The 23,048-nt window shown below is 38.8% G+C and overlaps 1 protein-coding gene across 1 annotated transcript in view; it reads left to right on the top strand.

The window, feature by feature from the left end:
• Nucleotides 1-1,423: 1,423 nt before the first annotated feature.
• LOC110048630 (uncharacterized) overlaps nucleotides 1,424-23,048 on the top strand; it is a 33,764-nt gene continuing 12,139 nt past the window's right edge. Inside the window, exons 1-14 of the mRNA XM_089294731.1 lie at nucleotides 1,424-1,821; nucleotides 5,547-5,702; nucleotides 6,030-6,112; nucleotides 12,200-12,239; nucleotides 12,807-12,909; nucleotides 13,379-13,418; nucleotides 13,526-13,583; nucleotides 13,834-13,915; nucleotides 14,737-14,876; nucleotides 15,389-15,570; nucleotides 16,762-17,902; nucleotides 18,577-18,984; nucleotides 19,481-21,332; nucleotides 21,481-21,528. Coding sequence (XP_089150857.1) covers nucleotides 1,645-1,821; nucleotides 5,547-5,702; nucleotides 6,030-6,112; nucleotides 12,200-12,239; nucleotides 12,807-12,909; nucleotides 13,379-13,418; nucleotides 13,526-13,583; nucleotides 13,834-13,915; nucleotides 14,737-14,876; nucleotides 15,389-15,570; nucleotides 16,762-17,902; nucleotides 18,577-18,984; nucleotides 19,481-21,332; nucleotides 21,481-21,528 — 4,510 coding nt within the window. The 5' untranslated portion in view covers nucleotides 1,424-1,644. The remainder of the gene's footprint in view (nucleotides 1,822-5,546; nucleotides 5,703-6,029; nucleotides 6,113-12,199; nucleotides 12,240-12,806; nucleotides 12,910-13,378; nucleotides 13,419-13,525; nucleotides 13,584-13,833; nucleotides 13,916-14,736; nucleotides 14,877-15,388; nucleotides 15,571-16,761; nucleotides 17,903-18,576; nucleotides 18,985-19,480; nucleotides 21,333-21,480; nucleotides 21,529-23,048) is intronic.

Below are 23,048 nucleotides of genomic sequence, written 5' to 3'. Positions count from 1 at the left end.
CGCACTGGACATGTTGACTGTAGTCTGGCCAATCCACACTCGAATATTCCCGTTTAAAACGATAAGTTATGATGAAGTCTATCTATCAACCAAACTTCTTTTGATTCGTTTAGTGGGTGGGCTTTTTGTCTAGACGTTTGTGCTTCACAAAAGTGGAGTATCGTAAACTGGTTACAGAGGTTTTTCTCTTTTCCATTTCTTATGTGAGCCACTCTCTCTGACCGCCATGACAGCTTTTTCAGTTCAGTAGCAAGAAGAAGAAAAGAAAACCGCGATACTAAGGTTTTCTTTTCTTCTTCATTGACAGTTTTGACCGCGCGAAATCGACCACTATATTTTATAGTGGCCAAGAAATTTAATTCACAACCACATTGTCGAGCTCGCCCACAATGGGTCACAAACAAAGATAATCAACTTGCTATTCACTCCAGGAGTCTGGAATAGATTATCAGGGCTATTTTTAGACCAGTTACGACCTTCACCAAGACAAAGAAAATTCGGCTGTTGTGTTTTTAAAAGCAGCCTAACAAAACGGGTATCTCATCACGTATTACCTAACTGAAATGAGATTAGCCTACTTTCACCTGCTGTTAAAGCTGATCGTAGGTTAGAATGCGATTGGTTGTTGTATAAGAGGTCTGTCTGTCTGTCTTCAGTCTTAGATATCAGCTTCCGTGGGAGACAAAAAAGTAACAAAAACTAACTAAAATAAAGAACAAAGAAGTACACAAAGAAAAATAGATAAGAAACTAATCAAAGACTCTGATATAGGCTTGTAGGAGCACAAAGATACTTGGGAACGCTTTTTTATATGAATTCTTTCAGATATGGTTTGTTCAAAGCGCAACACGAGGTCCTCCAGACTCCAGGGGGTAACTTGCAGTATACATGACTGGGGGAGGGGTCCGATGAGGCTTCACATTGCGAACCCAAAAAAATACACGAGCCTGAAATTTGACACCCAAAAAAATACCTGGCATCAAAATTTCCTACTCAAAACAATACAAGATTTGAATACCTTAATACTGATTTAATCAATCAAACAGACTCTTCTAATGCATGATTTTGCATCAATAAGCTAATGAAATTGGTATGTCTTTTAAAGTCTCTTCATCCTCCCTTGTGCTCCACATCACACACAGGTCCTCATCGCTCGGAGATGTGTAAACCCAAAAAAATACGCGTATTTTTCTAAGACCTAAAAGTATACGTGACAGATCTCTTGACCCCACAAAAATACCGAGGGTGTAAATGTTTTACGCCCCAAAATATGTCGGGCTAAATTTTCCGTGATCGTTCTAGTTACGCCATCTGTTTCTAAAACGGGTGAAAATTGTAAACAAAGAGGTCCTAAATTAGCCTTCCTCTTTCGCTTTTGTTTCCGCTAAGGAATGAGCCCGCATGTACGGACGAGTGGTTCCAGCGCACGCGCTAATGAGCAGTTATCGGAGTCATGCATTTGTGATGGCCGATTTGAACGGTTAGACATTTCTACTTGGCGTGTTTGTGAGGGGTTTGTATTTGTGTAAACGCCTACCTTCTTTGTCGAGAATCCTTGCAGTGCTCAAATCGCTGTTGTTTGTCATCATGGAGGCAAAGCCATCTTCGAGAAAGTTGCGTGTTTGATGGAGAGCGCGAAACACCATGTACGCTTTCCGTCAGGCTGAGCTGGTGGGCAAACGCTTCTTGTGTGTTCGGGAGAAAAATTCTCTTCGTCCAAACTCTCGATCTAGGCGCGTGTCTAGCCCGCTGGATTACCAGTGGAAAGTTGGAGTAATCAGAGCTTGCAGTGAAAAAGATTTTCACCATTCAGAGTTAAAGGTGAGAGTTTATCTTTAGATAGCTTTCAATGCAGCGAACAACTAACTGCGTTAGCGCTACTTGGCTTTTTCATTGACTGTTCAGTGGACCTTACCATTTGTTAGCTAGACTTACCTCCCCGAGGAAACTGTATTCTGCGCGGATTTATTAGTTTGTTGACAAGCGTTTTACCCAGTTGGATTACAAGTGCGAAATACTACATGTAGCTAAAAATATAGCCGGTGTTGATTGTTCGCTCCTTGTATTCACCAGTGAATTGATTAACAAAACCTTGGAGTACGTGCAAGCTTTGTCAAAGTTATCCTGCAATTGAAGTCGTAGCAGATTGCTAATCCAGCCTTCCACTATTCGATTGTATATTAGAAATTTCGTTTAATGGTTAGACCAATGCAAGTGAAATCATTTGTTCTTAATTTTCGTTAAATTTTATCTGCTGACGATTACTGGTACTTTACATAAAAGAGCTGCCTTATACATGAATATGCGTGATCCCACTTTGTAATGTACATTTAACAAACTAAAGCCCTTAAAATCGCTGCATTTTAACGGTATGCGTGTGTTGGTTTTGTTTCGTTTATAATTCAGTTCACTCAACGTGGCGACGATCGCGTGTCTAAAGTATTTAATTAGTCGTCTTACATACTTGCAAAAATTTCAGTTCAATTCAGTTGGTTCAAAAGTTGATCTCCCTTGAATTTATGATGAGAACTTTCACAAAAGAGACCGAATCTCCAAGATAATGAAGAAAAGCGTTGGGCAGAAATTTTTTCACGATCGATTAGGCGTGCTTATATCAAAAGCCGAATAATTGAAGAGCGAGGTAAACTAATTGTTAAATAAGTTCTGTCATTTAGTCTCGGAGAGTTCAAATTTTACATCTACTGTACACTGGACTTTTAAAGATCGTTTCAATTTTTTCTTAAAATAAACAACCAAAGCAAAATACCACTTTTATGCATGAATCATCAAGCAATATTTTCCATTGATATCAGTAAAATGAAAACCTACAAACACAAGCCTTCTGCAGCTACACAGACAAGTTTACCTTGCATAGTTATACATATATTTGAATTAACACAGCTCTTCTTGTTAGTATGAAGTGCAGTGCACATTACAGGAGAAAAATGACATGCATGTGATGTCTTTGCACACAGGCAATGTAACGCTTGAAAAATCTCTGAAAAAGTTATGAAAAATTCAAATAAAGTTTTTATGGTGTGGTAGCATTTCTTGTGCAAGGATGCTAGTACTGTACATGCAATGTTTATTTAAGAAATAGAAAACATGTTCCATGTTTCTATCGAGTTCTAGAAACACGAGTGGAAGTCTGGGAGAATGAGAAATGCTGTGGGAACATGAGCTGCAGGCGAGTGTTTCCACAGCTTTTTCGAGTTCTCCCAAACTTTCACAAGTGTTTCTATTAAACAATTAGATTATGAGCTCGAGATTTCTATCACGCGATAGTTGACAAGGGCGCAGCCCAAGTCAACTATCACGTATAGAAATCAAGAGTGAATAATCTAATTGTTTTAGTATAAATTTACTAATCATTCAAAACTTTATCTAAATCCTCCTCACAGATGCTTCGAAAACGCCAAGAAGCGGCCATCATTTCATTAACAAGCGCACACTGTTATGTTACTCACTATCTATCGCAGAATAGATAGTGAGTAACATAGCCAATCAGAGAACGCCATTCGTGATAGAATACGAGTAGATTTATACTAAAACTTGATAGAAACACAGAGAACATGTTTTGTATTTCTTTTAGAAAACACTGCGACAAAAAAGGAAAACAATTTGTTGGCATTGATTATCAAAATGTAAAGTCTCTTTGCTCGCACTATTGTTACGTCAGCAGCTCGTGCTAGTTCTGTGTTTCTATCGAGTTATAGAAATACAATTTTCAACCAATCAGCGCACTTATTTCCTTAGGACTGTTTTCTAATGTATACTGGTAATACAACAGTAAAAGCTTGCATCAGCATTGCCTGTTTAAGGGATAATTGTTTATGTATAGCTGTTTCGAGAAGGTTGTCTTAGCCAAGCATAAAGTGTGTGCCACAATTCCAAAAGGCATCATGGAAATGGTACAGAATGTAGTTTGCTGTTGTTTGATAAAAGTTCATGGTGTTTCGGCATGACATATAGAGAATTAGAAAAAAGCCAATGAGAATATGTGCACTGATTGGTTTAAAATCATGTTTCAATTAAACAATTAGATTATGAGCTCGAGATTTCTATCACATAGAAATCAAGAGCGAATAATCTAATTGTTTCAGTATAAATCTACTAGTTGTTCAAAACTTTATCCAAATCTGCTTCACAGACACTTTGAAAACGCCAAGAAGCAGCCATTATTTTTATTAACAAGGGCACACTGCTACGCTACTCACTATCTATCGCAGAATAGATAGTGAGTAGCGTAGCCAATCAGAGAACGGCATTTGTGATAGAACGCTAGTAGATTTATACTAAAACTTGATAGAAACACAGAACTAGCATGAGCTGTTGACATAGTGATGACGTCAGCAAAGAGAATGTACATTTTGATGATCAAAATAAACAAGTTGTTTTCTTGTTTTCATCCCGGAATTTTCTAAAAGAAATAGAACACATGTTCTCCATGTTTCTATGGCGTTTTAGTATAAATCTACTAGCATTCTATCACGAATGCCATTCTCTGATTGGCTACGCTACTCACTATCTATTCTGTGATAGATAGTGAGTAGCGTAGCAGTGTATCTTTGTTAACAAAATGATGGCCACTCCTGGCATTTTCGAAGTGTCTGTGAAGAGGATTTAGTTAAAGTTTTGAAAGACAAGTAGATTTATACTAAAACAATTAGATCATTCACTCTCAATTTCTATGCGTGTTAGTTGACTCAGGCTGCACCCTCGTCAACTATCACAGGATGGAAATTTCAAGCTCCTAATCTAATTGTTTAATTGGAAGAACTCAAAAAAGCTGTGGAAACACTCACCATTTGGCTTATGTTCCCACAGCATTCCTCGTTCTCCTAAACTTTCACTTGTGTTTTTATAACTCGATAGAAACATGGTACACATTTTCTATTTCTTAAATGGAAACAGGCACTCATGATCAACATGCAAAGAAACTAGTTTCCAATAGCCTGGGGCAAGTGGACCTTGGGGTAAATATCGTAAAAAAATCATGAATTAATTAAACCTGATATAAAGAAAGTTTAACTAGTGACCTTCAGGCTAGTATGTCATAGTTACAACTTGCCCTTTGGGCAAGTTAAAAAAATGGTTTTCTTTTCACTAGATGACAATTTATCCTTCAAACACCCTTAATTACTGAGAGCTCGATAAGCCAGCAATAAGCTACAACTTCCAGTGGTAACTTTCAGCATCCCCACATGCTGCTTTTTCCAGTTTTGTAGGGGAACTTTTCTTGAAATGGCTGTATATTACTGTTAGTAGCTGTAGCTTTGCAGAGTACCTAATTTAAAAGTTTATTTTAATTATCAGTGCATTCTCTGGCCAAAGTATTTTCATATAAACAATAGCTTTGACACTTCGTGAATTGTTCACTTGTGTAATTTAATTCTGTATTTGTTTTTCTCTGCATTGATATTTTTGTGTTGTCTTCATTTTGTTCAAATATGTATTGGCCAAGACAGTGAGAGAATCTTAAATTTGCCAGTGTGTTTGAAAAAATTACTGTCTCAGCATCATTTTGTGTGCATTTGTCATTGTAGGTTTTGGTTGAATATGATAATGAAGATTGGACGACTAGAGAGTGGCTCAAAATACACGATGGAAGCTGGAAGTTATTTTTGGTGGAACAGACAATGGTGTGGAGTCAAAGACCAGATCCATCAAATCCAAGAAGACCACTCTTGTGGCCAGCTTTGGTGAGAATACAGTGCCATTTACGAATGATGTCTTGAATGTTTGGTGAAGAGTCTCATTCAGATATGAAATGTTTGGTGTTGGTATTAAGTACAGTACACACAAAGTTTGACAGGATTTTTTAGATTTTTTATTATGGATCAAGCAGTGTGCATTCAAGCATTGGCCAGAGCCACTGCTTTGTGTTCTTGTGCTAAACATAAACTCTCACAGTACCTTTCTCTGTTCAGAAATGTAAATAGGAATAAGGCACTGGACATGCTGATGGGCAATCTGGCCAGACAGATTTAAGTTGATCATTTTTTTTGTTCATTTGCTTTGTTTCCTAGACATTTGCTCCCCTAGTTGATAAACATGGATTGAAAGATGAGGATCAGCCAGTTGCAGTGGAGTTTGTAGGAGATCACGAAAGGTAACAGTTGATTTAGTATGGTTGAGCTGAATAACTCTACATGTATATGTAATCGCTGAAAACTAGTACAGTGATAGTGAATGATTGTGAGAGTCTTCTAAGAATGATTCTTAAGTATATTCAGTGTAGTAATAAATATTGTAGGTTGTAGATCGATAAACAGGCCAGTCGCTATTTGTCCTTCATTGTGCCTTTTTTGTATGCTTTGGTGGCTTACCAGGTGAGCTTGGTTAAGCCTGGTTGTCTCATATCAAAATACCTACAGCAAGACCAAACAAGACTGATTGTTTCTAAAGCATACCAAAAAGGTACTATCAGATCTTTACTACATCCAAATTTGATCAAAAACTGGTGATGTCAGGTGTGTGGGCGCTTGATATCACAGGAAACTGGGACACTAGACAAGGCTTCTGATTGACTCATTGCAAATTTTGAGTGCAGGTAATATATTGTATGTCAATATTGAAGGTACAACTTGGTCATTTGTGACAAGCTTATGACAAGTCTACAACACAAATCAGCCAAGTTTGATAGAATGAAAATGTTACTTGCGCTGTGCTCATAGGAGGGTTAACTAGTAAACCTTCATGTAGCAATTTACTAGCCTGTAGCCTGTGTGGAGAGCGTTTCTGTGGGATTTGAGAGCAAAGAAAGACCAAGGAACGGGATTTTCAGTGTTTTTCCTGCGCGGAAAATGGGGCGAGAGCCAAAAAAAGAAAGATGGGGGTGGGGGAGAGGAAGGAAGGAAATGCTTGCAGACAAACTCCTGGATTTTGAAAACCCCATTCGCCAGCGAACGGGGCTTGTGGTTGGCTGGGCTAGTTGAACATTATTGACGTGTGTCAATCAAAGGTCTTACACTTCTGAGTGCCAGAAAGAAGGGGAAGATGCGTTCGAAGCTTGTTTACAAAAGGCTTTAACTTTTCTTGCTGAATGAGGATTTAGTTGTGAGCTTTGACAGTACGGTAGAAATCTTGTAGTCCAATGTCGATGCTTTGTTATTTCGAAGCCTGCACATTATTGCAGAAGCAAGTGTGACACAATTTGCAGTTGTTCCTTTAATTTTAACACCACTTTCTTGAATGCCACGTACGCAAAGGACAAGATAATAAACCACAGGACAGAAATTTGCACTACTGTGTGGGAAAACCTAGTGATTTCGTCTGGCTTGTGACGTAGCATGCTTTCAATTTTATCATATAAGTATTCTGACATTTCATTGGAAGCTTTTTTGTTGACAGCATTTAGAACCTTTGGGTACAATTCTGAATGATTTGTTATAGTGTTAGCTGTGGCATGCCAGTTTTTGTCACATATTTGCCCTACCAAACATTTAGTCTTCTCATTGCGGGGAATTCTTACAAGGACATTTCCAGAGTTGGTTTTATAAACAACTTTGACTTGGAGGCTGCCTAGGGGAAGATTATCTATATTCAGATACTGGTCAAGATTATCGTTATTTTCCTTCTCAGATGTTTGAAGCCTCTCTTGCCCAAATTCCAAAGTTTTCTGAGAAGACTTTTGGTTGTTTGTTTTTGTCACAGGAGATAACACTCGAACTGATTTTGTGGATCTGGTGTTTCCAGCAAACAGTTCTTTACTGGAGTTGCCTTTGTAGGAGTTGACTTACTAATTTTACCTTGTATCGATTCCTGGACAAATGAATACTGTGATCCAAGATTTTGAATCTTGCGAGCACAAGGATTACAAACACAACTTGGATAATTCTCTCATTTTAACTTTCTGGCAGATTTGTGCTAAACCTTCACCCTCGTAGTCCTTCCTTTTGGACAGATTGAGTAGAAATATAGCTTGATTATAAATTACCAAATTTAACTTTGAAATTGCAATTACAAAGCCTGCATTGGTCGCCCGGAGTTATTGAGATTTCTCCGTTCCCACAGTACAGTGTACGCTCGTTGTTTCAGACATATTTTGACAGTTACAGTTTGTTTTTGTTCAAAGTTCACTTCCGCTATGGAAGGTCAAAGATTTTCTTGGTTAATTTATGACAGCCGATGACAGCATGACATCTCAGTGTGCACGTGGGCGGTTTTCAAAATCCAGGGGTTTGTCTGCAAGCGTTTCCTTCCTTCCTTCCTTCCCCTCCCTCTTCCCCCTCCTTTACTTGCTCCATTTTTCACGCTGTAATTCTTTGATCCTGAACCCCACAGAAATGCTTGCTAAGCAGGCTAACTAGGCTGGTGATAGCAGACTGGTAGATTTACAATATTATTATCATTCTTTTAGCCCAATAGCTAGAATTGTTACACTTTGGGTCTACAAATATCCTTACTTTGTAATATTGATTTCTGCCTGATCAATCCCATCCCAGTATAGTTAATATCTCTTTGAATCAGAAGACTTTTAGATCATTAATTTTTCTAAAATTAAAATGTTTTAAAAAGCACATACAGTAATAGCCCACGTATAAGAACCTGGGTTTTAAGAACCTGTTAGGCTAAAATTTTAATTTTAAGCCCCCTCCACATAAGAATCTATTAAGGCTAAAATTTTAAGTTAGGTTCTTATCAGTGGGGTTGCTGTAAAAGTGTATAGGTAGAAACTGCTGAATTAAGATCATCATCTACAAGGCTGCTGCCTAACGGGCGCCCGGTCGCCTGAGGCGCCTAAGTTACGAGTGCAGGCGACTAAAGTTTTGTTCAAGGAGCCCGAGTGGGCGCCTAAACATGGAGTTTTCATCTCCATCTAATCTGTCTGACGACTTCAATCTTCCCATGAAATCGGTCAAAAAATCGTTCACACAATAAATTAAACGGAAAACAACAGCTACTCTGGTCCTGTTTTGCTTTTAACACGAAAATATGGGCCAAAACACAGCAACAAAGTCTCTCTCTCTTCGCTCACAAAACAGCCGAAAACAGCCATCCTTGAAAATCGCCCTATAATGCATTGCAAGCTCAGTATTGAATAAATGCGCATTATGTATGCCAATGGATTGTGTCTCTGTTGATGCCCTACTGATTTCAGTTGCAAAATTAAATAACTACTTTGATAACAAATATTTTTGGAATTGGAGTTATGATACTACTGACATTATATTAACAATTAAATAAAGATAAATGTCTCTAAATTCGTGGGCTTTTTTTTGTCTGATTCTTTGGAAACCTTCACTTAGCTGAATGAATTTCTGTAGTTTCTGAAAAGATACCAGTATTTATGACTAAAAGTCAAAATATTCAAGTAGTTAGCCAGCAAAAAGAAAACATCATTACAATTCTTTTTGCATACCAGGGTTTTATATTTTAAATTATCAAACGAATTGTTGTGACTCCGCCCAATATACGAGAATTTATTTTCTCCAAAGAAGCAGCCAATATAATGCGGTAATCAGGCCTTCTGATATTATGCGATGGTGGGATTTCGCAAAATCGACCTCAGATCGCATCCGATCGCACAATTCACGAAAAATCACATAATTCATGAAAGAACGCACAACATTCATAAAATAAAGCATAAATCAACAAGTTTCTTAGGAATTCCTGCATAAATATGTCATTTTTAAGATGATTTACCTTGGAAAAAGCCTAAGAAACCTTTGTCACCTTCGATTTTGTAAACATTCGAAGCTGCAAGGCGTTATTTTGCATGTCGGGGACCTGGTACAAGTCTTATTCTTAAAGAGTGGCCTATTGGTGAAACACAAACACGTCCTTTGTTCAGATTAGTCAATCTGAATGGCTGATATATACACATTCGGACTCGATGGAGTCTATACGTTTGATTGGAAATATGGTTTGTTGTTTAGCTGGAAATGGTTCGACATTTTTAACCAAATGGCTTGTTTTACTGGCTACATTCATCTGTGTAGACGTTTGGTCGTGGTATGTTTTCGTCACCTTGCAAACTTTAACCAGTGAGATTTTTGAAACGTGTTGGAGAAAATTTTGTTCATAACAAAATTTCCCGCAGCCAACTTGTACAGTAGAACACCGCTAACTCGAGTCGGTTTACTCCAATTTCCCCTGGATTTGACCAAAAAATTTCAGTCGTGACTCGAAGAGTCCCCTTTGATTATCAACTACTGTCTACAGGGAGAAAGACTGTTTTGTTACGTTCAAGCTAGTTTTGTTATACAATACTATTATGAGATCAGATGTGAGTTTGACTAGCCTGCGTAGCAAGCGTTTCTGTGGGGTTTGGGAGCAAAGAATTATAGCGCGAAAAATGGAGCGAGTAAAAGAAGGGGGAGAGGGAAAGGTTTCCTTCCTTCCCCTCTCCCAACCCCCTCTTCCTTTTTTGTTTGGTTCTCGCCCCATTTTCCGTGCAGACAAAACACCGAAAATCCCGTTCCTCCGTCTTTCTATGCTTCCAAACCCCACGGAAACGCTTGCTACGCAGGCTAGAGTTTGACATACTGTCATATGTTATAAATTAGCCTACATGTACTGTGGGGTTTTATGTAAGTTTATGATCTGCCTCACTTTAATTATGGATTGAATAATATTATTGTGAAGCAGGACGAAGTGTTTAAAAACTGAAAATTCAATGGTGGTTTTATTGATGATCCTTGCAAAATAAATTTAAAATAGTTGGTTTGTTGTATTCAGAAATATAATACTGCGCATAAAAACAAAGCGTAAGAAGCTAATCGTAGCATGCGAGAATATGTTAGCATGTTAGCTGTGTCCTTTCAACTTTTAACGTGGTGCACCAATAGTGCAGAAGACCTCATTTTTTTAATTTATCCCAACTAATGTCGATCAAGATGCATAATTACTGTTCCTTTGTGTTCAAAATGTCTTTAGGGCAGCAAAAAAGTGTTTTTCTTATCCTGAAACCTCATAAAGCAAGCTTAAAATTGCGCAGAAAAAATCGCATAATTGACATTATTTATCTCATAATTGGCCTTTCTAATCGCATAGTCTGCCCTGCAAATTTTGCATAATTTGCATTTTTTCATCGCACCCTATCAGAAGGCCTGGGTAATGCTGCCTAAGAAAACACCTCTTGTTTATACTTATGTCCCCGAAACCCGGGGAAGGAAAGCACATTTTAGTGACGCCAAATTCAAACGCCCCAATGCCTCTTTCATTTTTATTTGTTTTCATTTGCAGCTTGCATTTCATGATTTGTTCAACATATTTTGTTTTGTTAAAGTAGACTTGCTAAACTCAAAAACAAAAGAGACAATATAAATTTTTGTAAAAAAAAGCTGCAGCACTTGCATGGATACACCAATTATCGAATTTGTTTACCGCAAATAGTATTTTTTCTCAGTCATGACCTGATCACTTTGCTGAACCCTTTATTTCAAAAATTTGATTGACATTACACCATATTAGTGTCTCATGGAAAATCTCTGCCTCCGGACCCCTCCCCTAAATTTCCAAATTTACTCCACCCCCCCTGTCTTCCCCAGTCTCCCCAACCCCCCAGATTGATCACAGGAAATTTATTCTGGGCTCCTAAAGAAGTGGCTTGGGCTCCTTAAAAATTTCCTTAGGCAACAGCCTTGATCTATTTAAAAGTAACTTGACATAACTTTTATTTCAAGCTTAAGTACCATGTTGTATGTCGATTGTGTTTGCAATTCAAATAATTCTCGAAGTATTTGCAAGTACTGTACTCTACTACAGTATCAAGGAAAGCTTTCTGACCATCTCCAACTCTGTGAGAATCACAAAATATTTAATGTAAAATATCAAATTATGAATTTGGTATCAACATGAGTTTCTTTGTTATGTTTTGTTAAGGACATATACTGTACCTGCACTGAACTGCCTATAGGCATTACTCTATGGTACAAATAAATGATTTATACAATGTACTGTATTATGAGATGATATTTGTATTATATATAGTTTATTCAGATGAAATTCATATGAAAATATCAGAACCTATTTTAAGAACCTTGGTAGCCTAAATTTGCTTTAAGTACCATTTATATAAGAACCTATTTAGGCTAAATTGAAAAATTCAGGTTCTTATACGTGGGCTATTACTGTATTGTCATTTATGTATTGATAATGATATTTTAAAGTGTTTGTTTACATTAATTAAATGATAAATATTTATTCTGTTTTCAAACCCTAATGGTTTTTTTGTCTTAATTGTTATCTCTAGAGCATTTGTGAGGAATGATGAGTATCGACCCTATGGCCAGGTATTACTGATCAGAAATGCTACATTATACATGTGCATTGTAACTTGCATGTTCATATACCATTATACATGTATGACCACAGGGCAAGAAAAAACCCAGGTCTGATTGCCCAGGACAAGTAAATTTTGCTCTTGGGCAAGTGAAAATGTAAGTTTGGTGGTCCAGTGGACCAGTGAAATTAGCCTTTGTAGTCTTGTTAGTTGACAAGGCATAAACATTGCACACCTATTGGGCAAGTAATATTTTAGTGGGGGCAACTGGAAACTGAAATGTCCTGGCCCACTGGGCAAGTGAATTTCAGAATTTTTTTCCTGCCCTGGGCCATGGTCCACAAAGAAAAGCCATGATTGGGCTGCTTGATTCTTAAGCTCTCACATCTCATGGTGAAATCTTGAGCCAATCTAATATATAGAAGTTTGATTTAATGTGAAACCCTATTGTCTGACTATTGAAATGAAAGGAAGTGATGGTACAATGTATTATCTTCAAAATTTTCAATATACAAACATTTAGAATGTAACGTGTCCTAAGTTCATAATATGTTTTTGTAATTTGATCCGTTTTCAGGATGATGATGCTCTCCAACCAGCTCTAAGAAGTAACGCAATTGTTATGAATGAGCTACGAACATGGCAGCGGCTACAGAAATCCCAGTCCATACTTATGGATGGTAAATAGCATACATCTTGCAATTTAATTATAAGAATCAATTTGGCTGAGTGGAACAAGTTTCCTTTCCAGTGAATCCTGTTTCAGAGAATTGACTGGGTCTGTGATTTTGGCAAAGGTCTCACAAGGCAACAATATGTTTTCTAAGGAGTTTTGTTGGTATACATGTAAATTGTTGAAATCGAACAAAAAGAATTGGATGCTTGTACTCTCAAATTGTTCTTTCCAAGGATTTGCCATAAGCAGCATACATGTCCTGTTTCTCTGGTTGAAATTGATGAGATTAATGGGATTTAGTATTTTGATGTGTCAGAAACAAGGAGCAGCAAATGTTAATTAATTTATAAATACTATTCTTTCATGGGCTTTACATGTGCTTTTGTTTGACTTAAGATTAACTGAATGATTAGCAAGGTTTTTTTGTGTTGTAACAAATAACAGCAAATGTAACAAATGTCCTGTTGTTTTAGGTCCTTTCACTCTAACTGGATTTAGGGTGCAAGTTTATAGGTGAGACTTTTCTTTATGTCATTAATATGTAAATTAAATGATTGTCATAGGTATTTAGGATGTTATTGCCAAATAAAAATTTGTTTTACTTTTTTTTTTTTGGACAGACAAACTTGTAGACAGTGGTTCTCAGCTGTGATAACTGCACATGACATTATGTCAAGGGTAAGACCTATCTACACTGTAGTATGTTAATAATATGTATACATGTAACTGTTCAGTATTTCAACTTGGCATTTGTCAGACAGCAGTTTGACAATACCAATAAAGCTCAATTCTTAGTAAGAGTAAAGTTGTTTTATAACTGCAATGATCACTTGGAGTTTTCTTTTCTGTCCAGGATGGGATTTGTTTCATTCTCTTCACAGTCAGGGTCCATGATGTCTACCTATTGACCTGCTTCCATTTATTTTAGGAGCTAAGTGTCATGGATGATACAGTATTACAGACTCATAGAGTTAATCCAAAGCTTATCCAAGTCATTCTTCTTGCAAATGGTAGGCCATTTATGATTTAAACAATTAGTTACATTTCTTTGACATTTACTGTACATGCGTAGGTATGCTGTTAATGAAAATCAAGCTTTAACAATTGCACACAAAGTCATTGAAACATTCAGTTAATATAAATGGAAAGTCTTGAAATAATGCCAGATGAGAGATAATGAGGTTGTGTCAGAGTATGAAGTGTGGCCTTTTTCTTTGCATCCATTTGACACATTCTATATTAATTTTAATTGTGATAGTAATTTATGCAGAACTTACATTTTACTGCAATCATGTGTCAAACAGAACTGTAGCCTAGTTAAAGGTTTGTGGAAGAGTAATATTGAAAGCATTGAAAGTCTAAAAGACCACCATGAACATCATCTGACTAGTTTTCCAGAAATGGAAATAATGTGATACTTGTAGTTATGTCTGGGAAAAAAGTTTCAAATTTTGTTTAAGCAGCAACAAGATTTACATGCATGTGATAGCAACCAGTTATATCTCCTTTTCTGGGAGTATTATTTTACTCAAATCTGGCAAAAATGTGGGAAAAGTACAGTCAAACCTCTTTAACACAGATGCAAAGGGGGAAGAAGTTTAATTAAGTGGCCATTATTATGGAGGTATCTGTATTATAGAGGTAACTAGAGTGTACTTCTCTGGGACCAAGTGTACTGTCAGTAATATAAAGGTGTCTGTGTTGTGGAGGTGTACAGAAGGAGGGGTTCAACTGTATTGAATTTGTTTACCAATATAGAAGTCTATACAACTTAGTATTTACCACTAATGAGATAATAAGCAGTCTACAACAGGTGTTTTCTCTTTTACAGAGGCAGAGCTGGATAGTCTTTTGCGAGGAGAGCTTGTTCGAGTGTTGCCAATGAGACAGCATCGCCACTCACAAGTTATCATCACTGCACCACTGGCAACACAGACACAAACTAATTCTCTTTCTTCAGTGGCTCCATCTGTAAGACAATCCTGATTTTGTATTCTTGTAGAAAGAACACAAAAAGGCACACATAGGAGCATTTTCTTTGATCATTCCGCTTACATGCATTCAAACCTCTTTACAACCGCCACCTTGTGGACAGAAGAAAGGGGCCATTGTAGAGAGATGGCCGCTATGGGGAGGTAGAGGTGTAATATGACATCTGTCATTTTTCATGGGTGCAACATTTTTGTCTTTAAAAAATGCTTATAGTAGCATATAAGTATGTACCACAAACAAAATGTATCAATAAAACAAAAACCAGACAGAAACAGATACCTTTTACAATAAAAAAATTGACATCATTTGTCAGTCAAATGGTTAACTGGCCATTGTCAAGAGGTTATTTTGGCAGTTGGGATACATTTTAGTGTCCATTGTTGTTGTGGAGAGGTGGCCATTAGTAGAGGTTTGACTGTGATAATAAAATATTGAATATTATATTTATTTAGTGGCATACTCCAATTTTATTGCATATTCATTTGTGTTAGACATGGCAGTTGTATGCTGGACTAACCCAGGCCACAAACTCAAACAGTCTGCCAAACTGCACACAACCAGGATACCAAGGACCTGTGTCAACCACAAGCACTAGGCTAAGCACAGCATCTTTACCTGTGAACTCACAAACTCCAAGCTCCACCAAAGAGAGGAGAAAGTCCACTGAAACAAGGTATCAAATTTGTGTAACCAGTGTGGGTTGGCATAATTCTCATGTTAACCTGCATAGCTGGGTACACTGTACTTTATAGGTATGACCTATCCAAGCTTGCTGAGCTTGGATGATGATTCACAAGCCTGTCTGGTTCATTAAAAAACAAAGCCAAGCCAAAACCTAGCCTGATCAATGCATTCCTAAAACAGTGCTTGCTTATTCAAAGTTTGCATACGAGCCAAGTGGCCAATCAAGCTGGAGGTTATTCCAGTTTCTGTAGCATGAAGAAACTAGGAGTATTTCTACTCCCCCCTGGATGGGATGCTAGTCCATCGCAAGGTTACCCCTAGCATTAAATTTGCCAGTACCCATTTGTGTAGTGTGGGTCAGTAGAATTGTCAAGCTTGCTGAACTTGGGTGACGACTCACAAGCATGTCTAGTTAAGATAAGATAAGATAAGATAAAAACTTTATTACCGTGTCGAAGTTGCTAGCATACAATGTATACTAATTGGGGACACCTAACTACGATTACTTATCTAGTTTATTTAAAAACAAAGCCCAGCCAAAGCCCAGCCTTTTTAGTACATTTCTATAACTGTGCTGGTTTGTTTGAAGGTCAGTGTTTATGAATCCTGAAATTCAGTTGTCCATTTTTTCTGTCACCATAGATAGTCTATGTGAATTATGTACTTCGGCGTCAATAAAAACGTGTCATATGCATACAACAAATGCAGAAGTACAACTGTACATCTGCAATAGTGTTCCCACATAATGACATTACATCCCCCAAAGAGAAACAGGCTTAAAACAACTAGAACTTGCAAAATAGTGCTGTTGTGGGGAATTAGAAAGGATAGCCCACACTGTCTCGTCTTCACAAGATTTTATTCTTCTCCTCTTCGATTCTCACTAGATTTCACAACTCTTTGACTCGACTGACTGAAGGATTTCTTCGACTCAAAAGCTAATTAAATCACAAACAATTGTTTCTTATTGTCGAGGCACACCTTAGTTAAAGTACGCTGATTGGTTAGATACGAATCTTCTAGACATAAGAACAACAAAGATTTCCAGACAAACATTTCACAATCACTAATTGATATCTATGGTATTATCCTGTTTCCGACACTGTTCTATTAGAGCAGGAAAAAAAAAGATTCGCTGTTTCCTGCCTTCTGACTGTAGTTCTTTCTTTTATTTCCAAAGAAATCGGAGCTCTGCATCTCGGAGAAGTACAAGGTCAGACTCAGCAAACAGCCCGCCATCATCCAATGATACCCTTCAACAAACACCTCAAACCTCTCAGTCATCTTTCACTTCTTCATCAACCACTCCCTTGATGTCGGCACCCGTTCAGCTCAGTACCAAGACTTCACCACCTGAGGCACAAATGTCTCCTACAAAAAATTCAAGTTCTTCAAGTTCAGTGGGATCTCCATCAAGTTTGCCAAAGAAGTCTCCTATAAAACAAACAATGTCACCTAAAACTTCACCAACAGTGTTGTCGTACAATTCTTCACCCGTCTCCAATGCTGGCATGAGCACAATGGGTAGTCCTTTCAGGGCCAATCCATTTTGTTCATCTCCTGATTTATCATCTGTAGCGAGTATGGCAAGTCCAATGAGTGGAATTCCCCACATGGGAATGCGCTCACCAGGTCGTGGGGGGCATTCCAGAGCTCAAAGTCCACACCCATTATACTCGCATGCAATGGGGCATCTCAACCTTTCACCCAATCAGTTGTATGCGCTGCAACTTCAGCAACAGCAACAACAGCAGCAGATGCAACAACCAGAAAACCAAGAGTATTTGTCCAAGTTGCGGCATCAGCACTACCAAAGTCTCCTACACCAGTATCAAATGCACTGTTATCAACTACAGCTCATGGTACAACAGCAACAGCTCATCCAACAGATGCCTCTAACAGCAGAACAACAGCACATCTTAGCAGAACATTACAATCAACTCCTTTATCAGTACCAGTGTGCGCACATTTTTCAGCAGTTAGCAGCCGTCACCCAAGAGGAGCAATTATCAATGTTTCACCCCATCAATGAAGGTGACATCCGCACACTTCCAGAGAGGATCCAGCAGCAGCTGCGAGAAGATCAGGAACGTCAGAAGGTGGAGCTGCAGAATCTGATGCCCAAACTAGAGCCAGAGCAGCTGCAGACATTCTTCACTTGTCTTCAGCAGCAGAGCATGACAGCCAAGCAGATAGAGCAGCTTTACACTGCACTGTTACAACAGCAGGAAGCACAGAGGAGACCAGCACAAGCACAGAGGGAGCAGTCAGAGGATGAACAACAAGAACAGAAACTACAGCAGTATCTCCGACAAAATCAGGTCATTATATTTTGCTTAGTGATGAGTCAGTCAGTCAGTCAGTCGCTCGGTCAGTCAGTCAGTCAGTCAGTCAGTCAGTCAGTCAGTCAGTCAGTCAGTCAGTCAGTCAGTCAGTCAGTCCAGTCAATCAGTCAGTCAGTCAATCAATCAATCAATCAATCAATCATTCATTCATTCACCCCTCTACTAATTGGGGACACTTGATATGATGGATGATATGACGTGATGGATGCCTTTGGTGCCACTGACACTTAAGATTTGTCTAATTAGTAAGAGTGAGGGTGTCAGCATTGACAAGGCATCATGATCAGCAGTGATACTAGATCCCAAATACGGCATTGTAGGCATGTTTCTTCTCTTGGATTGGCTTCCAGGCTTCAGGTAGTGTTAAAAGGTTTGTTTGTTTTAGAGTGGGTCGACCAGCGGGCAGTAACTGTAACACACAATTGGTTTATTGGCTCAGTACAAACGTCACTTGTAATTCAGAAATCTATTATCCTCTGTAAAAGACTTGTTCTCTCAGAATGTACGGTACCTTTGGGTATTTGTAATGGGCAGATCGGTCAGATGAGCAAAACTTTGGGATAAAGGTTGAAGTATTGCGCAGTACAAAGAGTCTTCATTTCATTACTTTGGATCTGACAAGAGATTTCTGATTTCAACATATCTTACAGGAGCAGTTACAGAAATTCCTCCAGTTGCCAAAATCGCCATCCTTTATGCAAGACCTCAAACCCAAAGAGGAACCTAAACAGGAAGCTGCTTGTAGCAGCTCTTCACCTCAACAGAACTCCTCACCCTCGCCTTCCTTCTCTCCCTCGCCAAATTCATCCTTCATCGTCCATCACTTACCCAGTCCGCCTGCCACAGTTTCTTCATCTAACGTGGCCAGCGACGACAAACCCGAAAGTGACCCATGTGTTGGGTCATCCACTTCAGAAAGCCCAAGTCATCAACCAAGCCAAAGCGTTGATGAGATCGAATTGACATCACCGACTCCTGAAGGACAGACGCTCATTGAACAACTATTACAACATCACAAGAAGTCTATTGAGGAAAGCAGACAAGGCCCATCAGCTAAGGTTTGAAATGCTAATTCGAACTCTAGTTTTCCATGTTAACTGAACTTCCCTTTGGGCTTTACCATCGTTCGCCCATTTATTCATTTATTTGTATGGTAGGTGATCCTCATAACTGGCTAAACCTTGAAATAACATATCAAACATGGAAGACAGCTTTTGACCACATTTCCAAACATCAAGAAGAGAGTTGAAAATACAACGCGTAGTGGAGTATTTTTGACCAACTTTGAGGTGTTTGGAAATGTGGTCAAACAAGGTCTTGAGTGTTTGATACATCTTCTCTATGGAAACTAAACTAAGGAGAAAACGGGGAAATAAAATCGTAAAAAATCTATGCTAATTAAGACCAGATATCCAAACACCGTCACGGTCATGATTTCCTTTGTTTAAACTCGATGAATTATTAATGAATTTTAGACTTTACTTTCCAAGAGTTGAGAGTCTCTTTATTTCCAGAACAGTCTTGAATTTTATATTTTTTGTCATTTGTTTGTAGGCAAGGAAATCCAAAGCTTCGTCTGAAGAAAAGAGAAGCAAGAGGCAAAGGAAACCCACGGAATTAAATACCAGCATCCAAAACAAAGATGATGATGTTGAGAAAAAAGATAGCAAGAAGGCAAAAACGTCTCCAGTTCCTGCTTCATCTACAGAAGCTGTTTCAAGTGCAATTTCATCTTCATCAGCATTCAGTTCTTCCAGCAAGCAAGATAACTTAAACTCTTCTTCTACGCAAACTTCCTCTGAAAACAAGAACAAGCCTGATATTGATAATACCCTTAGAAGAAATTTGGGCATTGTTGATTCGCCTCCTGTAAAGGAGAAAAATCAAGGTAAAGCTGAGAGTGAGTTAGCAGAGATCCTCAAAAATACAGATAAGACGTCTTTAAAGGCACCAGATCAAAGACCTACCGCCGTGAAACAAGACAGTGTTGATACGATGGCACCAAATGTGCCATCGGGGGATGAAAAGAAGGAAGCTTCTCTCGAGGGAGCTGCACCATGGATCCCAGAGGAGGTAACTTGTAATGCTCCTGAGGAGCCTTGTGTTAGTGTCAAAGCTACTAATTCGTCCAAAGCTTGTAAGGATAGTCAAGGTGTAACTCAGAGGGGCCCAGAGATGGTGCCAGTAAAGGGCGTAACAACCGATGGTGACAAAAGTAAAGCTTTATTGGGCACAGGGAAGCTTTCGTCCCAAACACAGGTGAAGGAAGGTCCCAACATTCCTAATTCAAAGTCCCCTGATCAAAGGAAAGAACGGCCTCAACTAACAACAACTGTTAGAAGCGCGAAAAAGGCAACTGAAAAAAAGACTCCAATTAAAGACCTTTTAAGATCACCGGCTCTGAGTTTCTCCAAGAACAACCTTTCTGAGCAAGGTATAAAGCTTTCTGTAAACATCTTGGAAAAAAGTGACTCAGAGAGTGCGGCTTCCAAGACCATGGAGGTCGCTACTCCCATTGGTTTGCAGCAGAAACCATCATTGAGTTCAGGAGTTAGGCCAGTGATCTCAACAAACTGTTTCTCCCTTTTGTCTTCGAATACTGCTGAACACAATGGAGAGATTTTTACTGGCGAAGGGCTCAAAACATACTCGAAAAGATCCACTGCAAATAAAAGGAAATCTGTCTCTAAGGAGAGTTCTGAGGGAGATGCTTCTACTGTCAGTAAAGTTTTAAAGACGGACAACAAGAAATCCTCTGAGGTTGACCACGTAAAAAATGGTATTGACGAAAACGGTAAAATAGAGCTGACCAAGAGATTGAACAAAAAGTTGTCAAATTCACAACTTGAGGAACAAACTATACATCGGCTGCCACAAAACTCTGTGGTACCGGCGGAAAGGGGCAAAGCTTCCAGAAAGAAGTCAACTGACGAAGGCAAGGTGCAGTCGAAGAAGGTAAAATGCGAAGAAAACAAATCTAACAACGGAAGTGCTGACACAATTCAACAAAAGCCGTTTACAAGGCTAGAACTGAAAAATATTGTCAATACAAGAACAGAGGGGGACAGTCCTGTGGATTCTGTGAGTTTCGTGGCTGATCAAGTAGTTAAAGAAGTATCGATTAACCACAGTCCGACCATGAAAGATATGCCTGGTAATCTGTTTGAGGCTGGTGAAGCGAACGCTCCGAGACTGAGTAGCAGGAGCAAAGAGAGGATCAGAGAGATAACGAGTAAGAAAAAGGAACTGAAGGCAAAGGAGGAAAAGAGACGGGAGAAGAAAAGGGCAAAGGCCTCTGAAGGCTTACCAACTGTGGCAAACAAAGAACCAGAAACAACGGATAGTCTTGAAACAGTGGTGGACTCCGTGCTGGATGAAGAAATTCCTGTCATCTACAAGGGCGAAGGTAACCGTAATTGTCCAGTTAATTGCTGCAATGCTTTTCAGCTAAGTCGTTTTACCAATGAGAAGAAAATTTATAGATATATTACCTGTAGTAATGATGCTAGTGGCGAATTTTGTTAACATGAGCATTTTATGTTACCAACTTGCAGAAGACCAAGAAAAGCTAAGTTTGGCTGCGGCTGAAACTAAGACAGAAGGTGAGCCTGTTATGTGTCAGAAGTGTAGCAGGGCTCTCTTGTAAGAACGTAATAACCCTTATGCATGATGACAGCAGACGAACAAATTTCACCACCGAGCCTCGCTTTTAAAATGCAAATTGCAATTTTTTTTTGTGGACAAATTTCCTAGGCAGCAAAGATGAAAAGACCACCCCCGTGAAAACAACACGAAGGAATCTTGGAGGTTTGAGAAAATTCATCGCAAATGAGGCTTGGTGGTGAATTTTGAGCTCACGATGTAATCATGCATAAGGCCTATTCTGTTGCTTGTTTAATGTTAGCAGCTGGATGGGGGCTTTGTTTCTGTTGTTTTGTTCTATTGTCCTCTCAAAAGAGTTTCAAGCCATTCATGCGAGACCTTACAAAGGCTACCGACCCGACCCTTATGTGTGGCTATACCCTTATACCCTTATACCCCTTAAACCCCTTATACCCTTATACATTTATACCCCTTATACCCTTACACCCCTTATACCCCTAAACTCCTTATACCCTTATACCCTTATACCCCTTAAACCCCTTATACCCCTTATACCCTTATACATTTATACCCCTTATACCCTTACACCCCTTATACCCTTAAACTCCTTATACCCTTATACCCTTATACCCCTTAAACCCCTTATACCCCTTATACCCTTATACACTTACACCCCTTATACCCTTACACCCCTTATACCCTTATATACCCTTATACCCTTATACCCTAATACCCCCTATACCCTAATACCCTTATACCCCTTATACCCTTATACCCCCTATACCCCCTATACCCTTATACCCCTTATACCCTTACACCCCTTATACCCTTACACCCCTTATACCCTTATATACCCTTATACCCTTATGCCCTAATACCCTTATACCCCTTATACCCTTATACCCCCTATACCCCCTATACCCCCTATACCCCTTATACCCCTTATACCCTCATACCCTTATACCCCTTATACCCCCTATACCCCTTATACCCCTTATACCCTCATACCCTTATACCCCTTATACCCCCTATACCCCTTATACCCTTATACCCCTTATACCCCTTATACCCTTATACCCTTGTACCCCTTATACCCTTATACCCTTGTACCCCTTATACCTATGATCAATCTATGATCAACTGTATGTCTATCTTATGAAGAATAATCTTCTTTCCAAACATAAGTCTGGTTTCTGTGCGGTTCACTGGATAGTTACAGCTCTACTTGAGGCAACCGATAGCTGGGCTCTTGATATAGACTGTGGATTGATCAATGCCGTTGTTTTCTTAGATTTAAAGAAGGTATTCGATACAGTCGACCATGAGATTCTCTTATGCAAGCTTCGTTCGTACGGAATTTGTTTTAAATTATCAAAAAAATTGTCGCGACTTCGCCCAATATTCAAGAATTTATTTTCTCCAAAGAAGTGGCCAATGTAATGTGGTAATGCTGCCTCAAAATCACCTTTAGTCTATACTTATTTCCCAAGCCTGGGGAAGGAAAGCACATTTCAGTGAG

The sequence above is a fragment of the Orbicella faveolata genome, unplaced genomic scaffold (assembly GCF_042242905.1).
Source record: "Orbicella faveolata isolate gen_17 unplaced genomic scaffold, um_ofav_v1 contig_1, whole genome shotgun sequence".
NCBI lineage: Eukaryota > Metazoa > Cnidaria > Anthozoa > Scleractinia > Merulinidae > Orbicella > Orbicella faveolata.
This window is presented reverse-complemented; position numbering and strand designations above follow the sequence as displayed.